Below are 15,217 nucleotides of genomic sequence, written 5' to 3'. Positions count from 1 at the left end.
TGGGGCAGAAGATGGTCCTGGCTGTTAGCAGGGGTTAGGGCTGAGGATGGTCCTGGCTGTTAGCAGGGTCAGGTTGTCTCTCCACTCTGCTTTAACCCTTTTTTGTGCCTGCTCCATTTCCAGCTGCACAGAAGTGTTCCTCTAATGCCCAGGTATTTCAGTCATGAGGTGACCTGTAAAGAGATGGTATAGGGAGACCTGATAATGATTTTCAGACTGGGCAATTGGAGCCTTTAAAGAAGGAAAACCCTGCAGGGCAGTGGTGGCACACACCTTTAATCCCAGCACTTGGGAGGCAGAGACAGGCAGATTTCTGAGTTAAAGGCCAGCCTGGTCTACAGAGTGAGTTCCAGGACAGCCAGGGCTATATACAGAGAAACCCTGTCTCAATAATACAAAAAACAAAAACAAAAACAAAACAAACAAACAAAAAAGAACACCCTACTGTTTAACTTCCATAGAACACTTCTCGGGCTTTGAAACTTTCTTGTTAAAGAAGAAAGGAAAAGAAGTGGTTAAATATGGGCTTTGGGTTATTGCAATTCTGTTTTGGGAGCAGGATGTAACAAGAGACCTAAAGGTGAGACAATAGATTTGGGCAAAACAAGCAGATAGCCATAGCTTGGGGGTGATGAATCCTAGTTTGCATCTGATGGCCTCCTTCTCTTTCCCACATGCCTAATGGTTTTATGTAGCACATGATACCCATCACACTGATGGTAACTCCAAGGTTCCCAAAGGCCCAGACCTCGGCTGCCTTGAGAAACCCTGAAACTCTGAGGCAGCAGGAGGAATAATATCCCGTCTCCAAGACAGACACATACTTCATGATTGAGCCAGTCATTCCACAGACAGAATAAACCCACTGGGACAGGCACAGTGGTCTGATGTGGGGTCTCCCCACCCATTACGCTGCATGAAAACATTAAATGATTTAGACGCTTTATGCAGCATTAATGCTTTTCTAATGAAAACTAAAGAAATATTGTAATTAACATCCAGCTGGGAAAGGCTTGCATTGTGATGGCTGTTTGGTCCTATGCTTCCCCCAGGAGACTCTCTTGTTCATGTACAAGAAGGGATATTGCATCCCAAGTAACTTCGTTACTAATCCTGACAGTAACAACTAGATTAGAAGGTGAAGCTTCATTGTGGGAACAGGTTTTCAGGATACCTGAAGCTAACATGTTCCTTGCTATGAGAATCAGTCATAAGGGCTTTAGTTGGGAGCCCATCTCATGATGGGTGTCACTCTGAGCCTGAAATTGAGCATATAGAACTCTCCTCCCCCTCCCACCTGGAGGACGTGAGCACTTGTCCAAGCCAAAGCTGTTGAGTCACAGGAAGTTGGCTCATCAGGTCAGGCTCATCACTGGCGAAATCACTGAGCGTAATTCCAGGGGAGCAAGCGCTCGAAGCGTTGGAAGGCTGAGAGTGACTTGTCCGTCTTCTGATGGGATCTTTGGAGCGGGCCAAATATTATTTTCAGTGATGAGAAAGTTTGGCTCTTAACCACCTCGTACCATTTATTCCGGCCCCCTGGAGCCTGGTTAGCTCATTGCACTGTGAGCCTGTCTAACTTGCCTCTTTACTATTCAAACTCAAGTAAATCATAGGATTTCCACAGGAATAGAGCTTTGGCATTGGTGTGGCATTGTGTGAAACATTGATAGCAAATAGCAAATGAGTGTTATTTTAAATTCTGGACTTTCTTCCCTCTCCCAGCCTTCCCAAGCCCATAACAATGGGGAATTTATTCTTCATTCACTAAACATTTGGGGACGATTGGTAGGGAATCTGGCAAGGTCCAGGCGTGTTCATCATAAAATGTAATAAAAACCACAGCAAGGACCGGACATGAGGACACAGCATAGCCAGGGGATCCCAGATTTACTTGTAGCCTCGGTTTTAAAAGTAGTTTTTGTTTTTCAAGCATACCTTGAGGCTGGGAGATGGCTCAGTGGCTAAGGCAGCTTGCTGTGAAAGCCAGAGGACCTGAGTTGAGATCACCAGCAACCACATAGAAGTGTGAGCCAGCCTATCACCGCAGTATTGAGAGAACAGGGAGAGGTGGATCCTGGGGCATCACTGGCTGTCCACAGGATCTGAACTGTCAGGTTCAGGCTCAGTGAGAAAGCCTGTCTCAAAACATGGAAACTGAACAATGGAGGGAAATGTCCAGCATCCATGTCTGGCCTCCCTCCATGCATGTGTGCCTATACACGTGCATGGGTCCTCCATACATGTGTGCCCATGCATATGTGTGAGTAGCTACACACATATGTGCAGCAATAATGCCACATGATGGCTTACAGCTGTCCTTAGCTCCAGTCCAGGAGACTCCGTTCCCTGTTCTGAACCTCTGTGAGCACCAGGCATGCACACAGCGCATTTGTGTGCACGCAGACAAAACACTCATACATATAAAAATAAATAATCCTTTTAGAAGATTAAGAAGAGCAAATTAAAAGCCAAAATAAGCACAAAGTCTCTTCCCTTTCGAGCATGTCAGCTCAGTATCAGGCAGCGCCCTGCCCTCCACTCACTGTTCAAACAGAGACTCCCAGTAAAAGTACTTCTTGACCCTCAAGCTTTCTGACACGCCCATTTCCACAGAGGAAACGGCCACTTGAAGACAGGATGAGGCACCTTCATATTTCCATAGCTCTGGCAGTCTTAACACTTGAAGTAATTATAGTCACAGGATTGCTAGTGTCTGAATGTATGGGCTACACATTTGTTTAAACCAAAGAGAGAGACCTAAATGAGCCACAGACGAAAACAGGTTGGAAAGGAGTTCTAGTTGATTCTTTTGGCAAAAAACATGTTCCAGCCACTGACGGTGTACATGTGCCCTGTAAGCACCTGGAGGCAGGACAAGGGTCTTAACATTCCTTTAGCTGCCAGCAAAACATCATCTGCTTTGTACAAAAGGACTTCTGAAGAACCAGAGAGACCCATTCATCTCCAGAATTGCATGTGTCAATTAACACATCCCCCAGACACCACGCCCCCTTCACGCCTATAAACAACATCATGCCCTAAGCCTACCAGATTACACGGGACAGCAGCTACAAAGGCCCTTCTTCCCGCCCTGCACTAGCTCCTAGAAGCTTCTGGTCCCTGCTTAGCTAACTTATCCTTTCCTTTCCTTTGTTCTTCCCCACTGCTGTGGCTGACTGCGACTGCAGAGAGGAATTCACGAAATCCGAGAGATCAGGCAGTTTCACTTCACAGGCTGGCCAGACCACGGCGTCCCCTACCATGCCACTGGCCTGCTGGGATTTGTCCGGCAGGTCAAATCCAAGAGCCCACCCAACGCAGGCCCGCTGGTGGTACACTGCAGGTAAGGAGTGCTCCCCGGCGCTTCCTCACGGATGCACCGTGAATCGGTTCAGGGTACGGGGTTTCATGGAGATTCTAGAAAGGGCTCTAAAGGTGGATAGGGTTGAGGGTTAGGAAGCTGGAAGCTTTGCGGCCCTTCCCCTTGGCTGACAGACTCTTCTCTCCTGGCAGTGCTGGAGCAGGAAGGACAGGCTGCTTCATCGTCATCGATATCATGCTGGACATGGCAGAAAGGGAAGGAGTGGTGGACATCTACAACTGTGTCAGAGAGCTTCGATCCAGGAGAGTCAACATGGTGCAGACAGAGGTACTGGGCCTGGCCCTTCAGCCCAGGGCTGAGTCCCTGGTCTGTCCTGTGCAGACAGGCTGAGTCCCTGGTCTGTCCTGGACTACCTCCTTGCACAGAAGAATCATGCCAACCGTTCCTACCAAATTCCCTAGGAGAAAAGTTCTGCCCCTCCCAACTCGTGACTCCCCCCATGCTTCCCCGCCTTCCTTCCTCCTTCCTTCTTTCCTCTGCTCTTTCAAAAGCAAACAAAAAAGGACTTTCAAGTTACAGATTCTGGTGCCAAGAGTTTTCCGGGGACGGGGATCTGTAGCCATCAACCTACATTCGCGCAGTTGCCTGTGTGTGCCAAGGGACCCAGAAGCGCTTCTACATTAAGCATCCGAGCTTCCAACACTGTTCCTGTTCAGTCTGTCTTTTAAACTAGCTGAGAAGCAGAGCGAGACAGCTCCTGAGAATAGCAAGGTGCTGCCAGGCCACTTCAGGGTGGCTCCCCCATTCCACACCAGCCTTCTAGCCGGAAAAAGTTCTCCCCGCCGCCTGGCATCATGGGACTTTGCCCAATTTGTGGTGTTCTGTACCAATTAGTAATGCTTCAAGTTGAAATGAGAGGTATATCAAGAAGTTGACATGTCTAAAACTTATGTCCTGGACCTAGGGCCTGGAACCTAGGGCCCATGAGGACAGCTCCTGAAGCAGACTGAAGAACACATGAATAACCCTATGTGCAGGTTACACACAAAAGCTTACAAGCCTTGTGGGGGATTTAACAAGCATGAGAATGCAAGAAGTCAAAAGGGCTCCTTCAGTCTCTCTTCTCTTTAGACTAGGGGCATATTTCAAAACATAATGGTGATTATCTTTTTACATTTATTGCTTTAACAATGGATCAAGTATTGAAACAGCCATCTTCTCGCTTTATCTTCCTTTTCCCAGAATGTTATTTACAGAAATTAATGATAAGAAAGCCTTTAATATTTCATATAATTGAAGATCAATAATAAAGATGCTGAAACTTAATTAATTCTAGGGAGCGTCTCTGCCAAGTCACAATTAGAGGAATAATTTTTACACATGTTTATTGATGTGGTAATGGGGACCAAATCCAGGGGCTTGCACCTGGGAGACAAGCTGTCCACCATGGGGCTACACAAACAGCACTAGAGAACCCATCTTTTAACTATCGACTGACTGTACACACGTAGAGCTATATTCTAGACTTATTAGCACTTTGATAGTATCAGAACTAGAACCATTATTTAACAGTTCAAAATAACTTGTGCCGAACAGTTGCGACTGTCCCCTGGGCCATTTTTATATGGTAAACTTGATTAGGAAATTCTTCCAACATCAACCAAAATCATACTTACTCCTCATCTGAACTGGAGTTCCAAATTCATGGGACTGGAGTTAGAGAGGTATTTTGGCTACCACCCCACTTGCTCTAATTGGTCTGTGGAATATTCTTCATAAAGCTAGCCTTCATCCTCCTCCTAGTCTCAATCAGGCAGCATGCCAGCTGCCAGGAGCATGGCTCCGATGCTAGACAATGCAGTACCCTGGCACAAGGGCCTCCTAATGCTTGCTTCTCTGTTGTGGATGTGCTGCCCCTGTCAGCTTGGTGACAACACTATCCCCTCCTTCTCTAGCCCTCTGGGTTCACCTTCAGTTCTCCTCATCACTAACTCCATCTTGCCTCCTCAGGAGCAGTACGTCTTTATCCATGATGCTATCCTGGAAGCCTGTCTTTGTGGAGATACCTCCATCCCTGCCTCCCAAGTGAGGTCTCTGTATTATGACATGAACAAACTGGACCCACAGACAAACTCAAGCCAAATTAAAGAGGAGTTCCGGGTAAGCGGGGATCCAGGCAGGGCGGGGCAGGGAGACTGGTAGGCTATGACTTTCTTAGGAAAACTCCTGAAGTAAGCTCTTAGGACCTTGAACCAACACAGAGCTTCTCAACTTGGGTCTAGTGACATATGAGGCTGGATGACTTTCTGTGTAGCCAATAGGGTGTTTAGCATCCACCCTGGGCTCTGCTTTCGAAATCTCTGTAGCAGCACCAGGCCAAACACCTCCAGGGCCAGAGTTACTTGGCCTCATGTCACTAGTCTAACAGAGTCATTTGCATATCAGATAGCTCCCAACCAGTTCGAAGATCCAGGACACTTGGTTCATAATATAGCTAAGCATGGATGCAGTCCAGCAATGGACATGGCTCTGAGGGAAGCTTTGTATGCCTAAACCTTCATTTAGGTAAAAGTTACTTATGTTCAGGTTTTACCTAACCGTACCCAATTCTAGACCAAATACTCTGGCCTCCAAGATTTTCAGTAACCTGCTCTAGCCAGAATTAATGGTGCTATATGCTATGGATCTGCAAGGCCCTTCGCCTCTGCCTCTGGTCACTATGTGCTGTGTGCAGACAAAACCCAAGAAGGGAAAGAGAAAATGGAGTCCTGTAGAGTTCAGCCAGCGAAGCCTGAGACAGAGACCGTGGAATGGTTCTCTACCTCATGTGCTTTTTAAAGAATCAACTTGCCTGTAGATCCTTTCTGGACCATTTTATCAGCCCACAGGAGTCTCTCAGTTGTATCACATTTTTCAGTTGGCACCTTATAACCGCACGTGTTTATGGGGTACGATACAGTGTTTTCATACGTGTATTCATACTATCAAGTCATAGGGAAGCAAGAAATCATCCACCTGTGGTGACCTGACTGGAGCTGGGGGTTCCACCTTTCCCATTTATCCCACAGACTCTCAACATGGTGACCCCCACGCTGCGCGTGGAGGACTGCAGCATTGCACTCCTACCCCGGAACCATGAGAAAAACCGCTGCATGGACATCCTGCCTCCGGACCGCTGCCTGCCCTTCCTCATCACCATCGATGGAGAGAGCAGCAACTACATCAATGCAGCCCTGATGGACGTAAGCTACTCAGGAACCATGGGAAGGAAATAGAAAATCCTCCGAGACAGTGCCCCAAGGACACTAGGGATCCTTCTCTCGCTTATCTGCCCCCTTGGCCTTTCCAGAGGCAAGATATCACATCCAACAACAAAAATAGGGTTAGCATTCCCATGTGTGGTTTTGTGAGGAGCGGCTGTTCCTGCCTCCCGAGCCACCTATCCACCTGTCCGAAGTGCTCAGACACAAAGGTCACCTAAGCCACACTGTCAGGTTTTTAGCCTACTGGCCAGAGAGCAGGAGGCAGCTGTTAAGGCCTCTGGTAGGGCGAGGGGATTTGGTGGCAGACAGCATTGTTTAGCTCTCTTTCTTCCTAATTTAGTGGTAATTAACATGGGAAGGAAACACAGCTCATCACTTCCTGCCAGTCTGTTTACTTCTTGCTATTCAACTGACAAGAAAGTGAATGGATATTTTCAGTGCTAATGTGTAAATTTTAATTCCGCTGGTGTGATACCATAAAAGGGGCTTACGCTTGTTTAACGCTCCCAGAGCCAACAAAACCATGCATACCTTTCATGGTGGGATAAGCAAACATGTCGCCCAGATAAATGACAAACCAGCAAGTTTGGGAAAAAAAACTGTTTCCATTGTACTTAGTTTTTAAAGTAAACTGAAACCCCCTTACCTAAAATTATTAATATGGAGAGCCAATATATTGCCTGTCAGAAGTATAAAAAAATGGTAAGAAGTAAGTATGAAGTTCCCATGATATCAAAGTAAGAATGTTTCTTCACAGTTTCACAGACTAGTTTATTTATAGTCCATTTTGTGTTGACAATGATAATAGTCAAACAAGTACTAAACATGTTTGATGCATTGTGCCACACATCTCCATGTGCACAAAATAACTCGGTTGCCTCCCCTCACATTGTGCTGTATATATCTGGATCTTTCTTTTCGTGTCTGCAGAGCTATAAACAGCCTTCAGCATTTATAGTCACCCAGCATCCTTTGCCAAACACTGTCAAAGACTTCTGGCGACTGGTCTTGGATTACCACTGCACGTCCGTAGTTATGCTCAACGACGTGGATCCTGCCCAGGTGAGTCCAGGGGTTCTCTGACAGACCTTAAGTCAGAGAGTCAGGTCTGCATGTGCTTTGTACGAGATGTGCAAGCCCCACAGCCGTGTTCATAGTCCCGCTGAAGAATTTGTAAACACAGGGGTTTACAAATAAGCATTAGAGGCTGCAGAGGAAAGTCCAGTGAGAACCAAGCAGACAGACTAAAAGCATAGAATACTGGAAGAAGAAAGACAGGGGCACAGACAGGGCCCAAGCTGAACCGGGACCACACACTGCACAGCTAAAAAGAGCGAGCCAACCAGCGGAGACAGGGGACAGGCCTCGATCTCATGCTTTCAGGCACCGATGCTTCTTGGAAGTGCTCAGCTGGGGCCTCCAAGGCATCAGGGCAGCCCCACAGCGGACGGACGCAGGCAAGCAGGCTTAAAGAAAGGCGGCACCCATGGTTGATTCTTTGTAACAATCATAAAAGAAGCAACCCTGGGAACTGGATGTAAACTCAGCAGCTCAGGGAAGTTCTCAGGTGGCCCCTTTCACAGCATGGAGGAGGCTGAAAGCCTCCTGGTGGGCAGGGTGGCAGGATTTTCTTGGAGGGGTCAGGAGAGTCCCAAGGCCCTTTGGGAGCAGAATCTATTCCACCACAGACTTCACCGCCATGACAGAGGGCCTTAGGGAAACCCCAAGCTTAGTGTGGATTAAGCAGTGGACTTACTTGAGCACCCAATTCGTTTTCTATCCAGTAGAGAAACAGCTGTTTTAAATAGGGCAGGGGTGCTGGTAGGGGCTCCCGGAGTGTTTCAGCATGTAAACAGGACAAGATGGCTCTTCCCAAAACATGGGCCTGTCGCTGCTAATGCTCGCTCCGTATGCGGCTAGGATCTTTAATTATGTTGGAGACACTGCATTGTGTGGCTGGGTCTCTCTCACTCTAAAGCTAGCTGATGAAATAATAATGACAGCCCTTGTTCTTATCCACTCCTTTTGGCTTAGCATCAACATTTTAGAACTCTCCCTCCTTCCTTCCCACTCCCAGAACAGATTGTCACTGTTTGTGAAAGCCCCACCAGTTTCAAATGGAACCAAAACTGTCATTCTAAGTTCTAGGCAGCAGTCAGGTTTCACGAATCTAAGAGCCAGACACAGGGTAGGAGATATGTACCCCATGGAAAGTCAATCTGCTTGTTCCTGATGGGAAGTACATATGGATAACCTACGGGTGACCAAGATGTCACGGACGCCAGGATGCTCCCTGAGCATCGGAGTCTGAATGCTGAAGCTGAATTCTAAAGCAAACCGTCTGGACTCAAACCAAGCCTTAGCTGACTGGCAGTTGGAGAGACAAAGAGACCCCCATTCTATTCAGCAGATAGAGCTGATTTCCAGAGCAGGGCTAGAAAGACTCCTGGGACTCTTGTCTTTTAGCAAACGCTAAACTGGAACTCGGGAGCTTTGCAAGCGTACGAAGCTCCCACTCGACTGTTTTAAGTATTTATCGGACCAGCTCATGGATGTGTTATGCACCATTTAAGCCATTTTCTACATGGTTTCCTTGGGCAGAATGTAGGACACAGGATGCCAAGAGCTAGATGCCAGCCCGGGCCATTCATATTTCTGTAGTGTAAATGACAAGCATTTGATCGGTTGCTTGAACTGGGAAAAAATCAACAAAGAGCAAAGCCTGCTCTGTCCACAGAGAAATGGGCAGAACAGTCTTAAAGTGTTTGTTATGGCTTTTAATGCCATCTCAGTTCCTGGTCATCATGCCTGTTAATCTTAACAGTGGGCACCCTTGAAAATCAAAAGGGAAATAAACATCTACATACTGTCATTTGACAAGGCAAGTTTAAGATCCTGTCACTAGGAAATGCTTGTGAGGAAGAAAAAAATTCCATGGAAGCATTATTCAAAAATAAATAAATGTAATTTCTAAATCCAGCAGAGACCTAGCTAATGTAAAGAGTAGTCTCGGCTACCCTACTTAGCCTCTTAATCTTTAACAAGGATTACAGATTTATCATGGAGAAAGAGGGAGGAGAGAGATGGGGGCTCCCGGAGCCCCATCGATTCACTGTTAACCGAGAATTTATCTTGTGATCTTAAATATATAAGTCATACTTTATGACATGTGACAGTGACAATTTAGATCATTTCAAAAGTAAATGTCATCAGAAAAGAAATCTGACCTCTGAGTCCTCCTTCTTGTGGAGCATCAGTCTGCTTTAAAAGAATGGGCTGAGAACCCAGCATTTGCCAGTTATCTGGAGCCAACCTGTTCCCAGCAGCCCCTTGGAAGAGCACAGGTCTTCCCAGGTACTCATGCTTGCTTGAGTGTCTTTGTTTTTGTGGTGGCTGGAGTCATCTTCTTGGAGCCTAGCCTTTCCTTTTCTCATGAGTAAGACTTTACAAAGGGCTGCCGTGTTACCAATATCCTTAGAAAGCCAGAGTGCACCTGGCTAATACACACTTTTTGAGAAAACAGCCAGAGTATTAGAAGGCAGCCTACTGGAGGAATAAAAGAATTGGAGTTCAAAAAATTTTGTCAGTGCTGATCGTATCCAAACTGCTGTCCAATCACCTTTGTAACTATACCTGCTGTTGTGTTCTGGGTTCAGCTGTGTCCACAGTACTGGCCAGAAAATGGAGTGCACAGACATGGCCCCATCCAGGTGGAATTTGTGTCTGCAGACCTAGAAGAAGACATCATCAGCAGGATTTTCAGGATTTACAACGCCTCCAGAGTAAGAGCCAAGCCAACTGTGCTTCAACTGGGTTTCGCTTTCATACTACAGGCATCGCATCTGCTGGCATGCCCACTCTATCTACAGTAGGCTCTGTTCTAGGGGTTGGAACGTCTTGGTCAACAAAACAGATCCCCTGCCTTATGGGGCTTATGTGCTAAGAAGCTTGTTAAAGAGAGTGATTAACATGCTAAAGCACAGTAAGAAAGACTTTGTTTAACAAAGTACAAATGCTACCTGAACCCAGCAAGGGGAGTGGGTGAGTCTATTCTAGAGCAGATGGAGGTCAGCAGGTGGAAAATCAGGACAATGGGCCGGGGAGCAGCATCCCTAAGGCACTGTGGGGGCTGAAGAACTCCATCAGATATGGAGTGGCCCCTTATTGGAGGGCAGTACGCTTGCAAAACTGACAGAGTGGGGGTTGCAAAAAGTGAATTTTACACAGGATTGCAAAGATCAGCCCCAGGAAAGGGTCTGACTAAAACAAAAAAACTCTATCAGAAGGCAACAAGTAACAGGTGTAACAGAATTATCATGGTGTGCCAGAGAGTGATAAATCTTAAAGGAAAAAAGAGTGCTAGGTTATGCAGCAAAGGGGTCACTAGTCCTCATTTGTGCCAGGCATTCTATGTGAGCAGAGCTGAGGAAAGGAGGGCGTGTCCAGGAGCTCTCTAGAAAGACAGCTGTCAGGCAGGAAGTGGCCACAAAGGGCGCAGTAGGACACTGTTGTGTGTGGAGATCAGTGAGCTAACTCAGGGGGTGCTGAGAATTGAAACACGGGCACCCGCAGGGCCTTCCCCGACACTGCTAGTTGCCTCTTCCTTGAAAGCAATGAAGCCACTACTGGGTTTCCAAGAGGAGTGCTCCACCTAACAATTCACTTCTGGAAATGGACACTCTGGTGCCTGTCTTGGGGTCAGATTCTAAGAGACAGTCCAGGCAGCCGTGAGAAGGGCTCAGGTGACGGGTGGCAGTGGCAGGACAGGAATGGTGGCAGTTGGAGATATAAGCAGTATAGAGGAGCCTGCTGGAGCCTGAAGCTGGAGCAACAAGGTCCCAGTCAAGGTGACTCTCAAGATGTTAATCCCAAGAAGTGGTGAGATCATCATTAGTTGGGGTTGATTGGCCCATGGGAAAAACAGATGGGGAAGCAGTTAAGAAACCAAGCTCACTGGGCAGTGGTGCTGCACCCCTTTAATCCCAGCACTTGGGAGTCAGAGGCTGGCGGATTTCTGAGTTCGAGGCCAGCCTGGTCTACAGAGTGAGTTCCAGGACAGCCAGGGCTACACAGAGAAACCCTGTCTCGAAAAACCAAAAAACAAAAACAAAAAACAAAAACAAAAACAAAAACAAAAAAAAAGAAACCAAGCTCAATTTGGAAGACAGTAGGTTTGGGATGACTGTTGATCCCTGAGGTTGGCTTTTGAGTACACAGGGGTATCATTGAGGAAAGAGTGATTGACTGGAGTCCATCAATGAGATCCAGAGAAAAACTGAGATCTCCAGATCTGAGCCTGGAGGCTTCTGTCGGCCCAGGTCTGGGAAGAGGGGAGACTGAGGCAGAGGAAGAGAAAGCGCTGACAAAGAAAGTGTACCTGAGGGGCCTACCTGTGCCAAGAAGGTCCTTCCAAAGGTGAAATCAGCAATGCTTTTTAATTTCTACAATCCTGTTTAATTATATGCAGTGATTAATTAAAGATTGATCGCTCAACAAAAGCCGCATCGTTAAGCAAAGCCATATAATATAGAAAACAGGGCAGAATCCACATCGCATTGAACTCACAAACATTTCCTGGTTATAATTTATCCCTTGCCTTTAATTTACTTGTAATTAACGTGAAGGCATTTTTCCACACAATACACAGCATGGTTAATCCTATTTCTATTTTTCTCTCAGCTTTTGCAAAATGTAAGCAAGCATTCTGCTCTACTCTTGTTTATTGCTGGCCTGTCATTTTAAACACCTGGATCTTTATAACCACCGGAGATTAAAGTCATAACTCTTCGGGCCTGCAGAATCACCCTTTGTTATGTGCCGGCTTGAGTCTCCTTAGTAACTAACTGCCTTGCTCTGGTGGGAAGATCAAGTGGGAGGAGTCATGGAAGATCGAGTGGGAGGGGTCAGAGGAGATCAAGTGGGAGGAGTCAGCGCCTCCAGCCCATAAGGTAAGTCAGGCCTCTTCCTCCACTCCCTGATTGGTTCCTTGTCCTCTGCAGCCCCAGGATGGACATCGGATGGTTCAGCAGTTCCAGTTCCTGGGCTGGCCAATGTACAGGGACACGCCTGTGTCCAAGCGCTCCTTCTTGAAGCTCATCCGCCAGGTAGACAAGTGGCAGGAGGAGTACAACGGCGGCGAAGGCCGCACAGTGGTGCACTGCTTGTGAGTATCCCGGGAGCTCTCCCCTTGGGTGGCGTGCCCCCATTCCCCACGCAGCTCGCCTTCCCCCTGCTGAACTTAAGAAGAAACAAGTAGCCTCACAGAGTTTGATTTAGGTCACCATTTTAAATCTAAGAGTCCAGTCCTGCTACCCAGGACTCTGGGATCCTCCTTCTTCTGTCTTCCCGGCCATGAGGTGAGCATCCTGCCTTTGCCACATGCCTACCGCAGTGGTGAGCTGCCTCTCCCCAGGCCCAGTCATGGAGAGGGAACTCCACAGCTGTGGGCCATCATCTCCATATGAGCTGTTTATTCCGGTGTTTGTTACAGGGACTGAAAGTTGACAAGTGCAGAACCGGTGTCCTCTAAAGGTGACATCTAGGGCAACAGTTGTAGCTGGTGCTAAAATGTAAAAGCCTCCAGCCAGATGCTCCCCAATGGGACCTGTGCAGTGGCAGTCACTGGGGAGCTTCAGTAAGCATGCCCCTCAGGCCACCTGAAACCAATTAAATCCCAGTCTCCACATGGAACCCAGGCATCTGTGCACCGAGAACCCCTGGATGATGTGTTGTCAATACTGCGAGCCGCTGAGGAGAGAGCACCTTGCTTCCCAGAGAGAGCACTTTCACCCGCACTTTCTCATTGGCAGTGATGCACAGCTAACCAGCCAGCCAGCTGCAACTGGCTTGACAGAATAGGCGGTTAGATGGCATGGCAATCAGGAAAGGTGCTCAGACATTTGAGCTAGTTTAGAGTATGAGCGTATGCTGCCTTTCTGAGGAAAATCCTTAGATGCATATGACAAGATCACTCCCAGACTGAAGGGCAATGGCCTTTTCTACTGACCAGACCACCCCAAGTTTGTGTGGCAAGTGGGTGAGGGGCCAGGTTACCCCTGGCTCCCTGTCCTTACCTAGACAGTGGAACCCCTGAATTCTTCTCACTCCCTTGGAAAGAGTCATAGGAACATACTCACCCCCGGCCTCCACCTAAGTCACCTATTCTGTCTTGTGTGGAGCAGTATACTCCTCCCTCACCATCGTCTCCACTCCTCCATTCCTATCCGTGGGCTCAGCGCTTCGGAAATCTATTCCATCCCCCTTCTTATTCATCAGAATAAAATGAAGGTTCGCCATGTTCAACAGATCCAATCGAAGCAGCCTTTCTTCCCAGACAAAGCAGCCATCTTCCAGTGACTTGCCAAAACGATAAGTGCATACTGGAGCCAGATGGGCACACATTGTGTGTTCTCTAGCCCTTTTTAGGAAATCCAGAGTTGGAATTGGGGGAGCAGGAAACCATGTACTTACGAATCTATAAGAAGGATGATATTGTCACCATCAGAGGAATGGGCACTGTTCAAACAGAAACGCCCCATAAGTATTGCCATGGCAAAACAGGAGTCTACAACATTACTCAGCACGCCATAGACATCATTTTGGAAGCAAGTAAGTTAAGGCAAGAGCCTTGCTGATGGATGTGCGGGCTGAGCCTATCAAGCACTCTGTGAGCGAAGATGGCTTCCTGACGTGAAGGAGGGAAAACAGCGAAAAGGAGACCAGAGAGAAAAGCTCCTGGGTCCAGCTGCTGCTCCAGCCTGCTCCACTCGGAGAAGATCACTTAGTGAGGACTAACGGGAAGGAGCCCAGGTTGCTGGAGCCCACTGCACATAAACTTCTAGCTAATGTACAAAAAGAAATAAAGAACCTAAGCTATTAAAAAAAAAAATCCCAGCAGGGAAATTGACATCTGGCATTAGATCTGTCAGATTTTTGATTGCATGGGGTTGTTTTGTTTTATTTTGTGGTCCCAGAGATGGAATCCAGAGCCTTGAGGATGCTAGGCAACTGCTAGCTGTGGTCCCAGATCAGTTGTTTATGATCTTAATATTAAAAGTAGTTTTCAAATAGCCCTTCCACATCCAGAGAGCCTGCATCATATCTGGAGGCGTAACTTATTTTGACCCTGGACTAGCTTTCTAACAGGAGCCATTCCTTAAACCCTCAAGAACAGGTCACACGTGGGGATAGATGGAAGGGAGGGCATGAAAGGAATACGTGAAGATCTATTACATCACTGGACCTTGCAGGCGACGTCCTTCCAGGCAGCGGTGACCCCTCAAGCTAAGCAGTCCTGTCATGTTCCGTGTGACGTCTCTAAGAGTGGGCTGGTTGGCTGTCACAGAGAGTGGCGGGCATCTGTCATTCTTCCCCTGCCTACCTGACTTCCCTTCTTATCTTCTTTTGGGGCACCACCCCCTCAGCTCAAGTTCCCCTAATTCCCATGCTTTCTTGATATAACATTGGGTGTAATACTCAAGCCTGTAGAGAAATTTGCTTGGCTTTGCGTCCTTCCTTCCCTTCTTCCTTTCCTTTTTATTTCCTTTTTTTCTTTCTTTTTTTCTCAAGCCTACAAGAAAGTTTAAGTTTAAACTGGTATCTTCCAGTATTGGTAAAAAGGGTAAAAAAA

General features: G+C 47.2%; 1 protein-coding gene and 1 long non-coding RNA gene across 8 annotated transcripts in view; one reads left to right on the top strand and one right to left on the bottom strand.

The window, feature by feature from the left end:
* The window catches only part of Ptprm (protein tyrosine phosphatase receptor type M), a 705,361-nt gene that overhangs the window by 675,008 nt on the left and 15,136 nt on the right, over positions 1–15,217 (top strand). For all 7 annotated transcript variants that reach the window (XM_031368638.1, XM_031368643.1, XM_031368642.1 and 4 more), the window contains 7 exons: positions 3,192–3,346; positions 3,517–3,652; positions 5,336–5,485; positions 6,394–6,567; positions 7,519–7,650; positions 10,245–10,370; positions 12,588–12,751. In XM_031368638.1, coding sequence (XP_031224498.1) covers positions 3,192–3,346; positions 3,517–3,652; positions 5,336–5,485; positions 6,394–6,567; positions 7,519–7,650; positions 10,245–10,370; positions 12,588–12,751 — 1,037 coding nt within the window. The remainder of the gene's footprint in view (positions 1–3,191; positions 3,347–3,516; positions 3,653–5,335; positions 5,486–6,393; positions 6,568–7,518; positions 7,651–10,244; positions 10,371–12,587; positions 12,752–15,217) is intronic.
* On the bottom strand, positions 9,535–12,459 carry LOC116088867. The gene is made up of 2 exons (XR_004118046.1): positions 11,979–12,459; positions 9,535–10,319 (listed from the first exon to the last, which is right to left on the bottom strand). It is a non-coding gene; the product is annotated as an uncharacterized LOC116088867 (long non-coding RNA).

The sequence above is a fragment of the Mastomys coucha genome, unplaced genomic scaffold, assembly GCF_008632895.1.
Source record: "Mastomys coucha isolate ucsf_1 unplaced genomic scaffold, UCSF_Mcou_1 pScaffold14, whole genome shotgun sequence".
NCBI lineage: Eukaryota > Metazoa > Chordata > Mammalia > Rodentia > Muridae > Mastomys > Mastomys coucha.
This window is presented reverse-complemented; position numbering and strand designations above follow the sequence as displayed.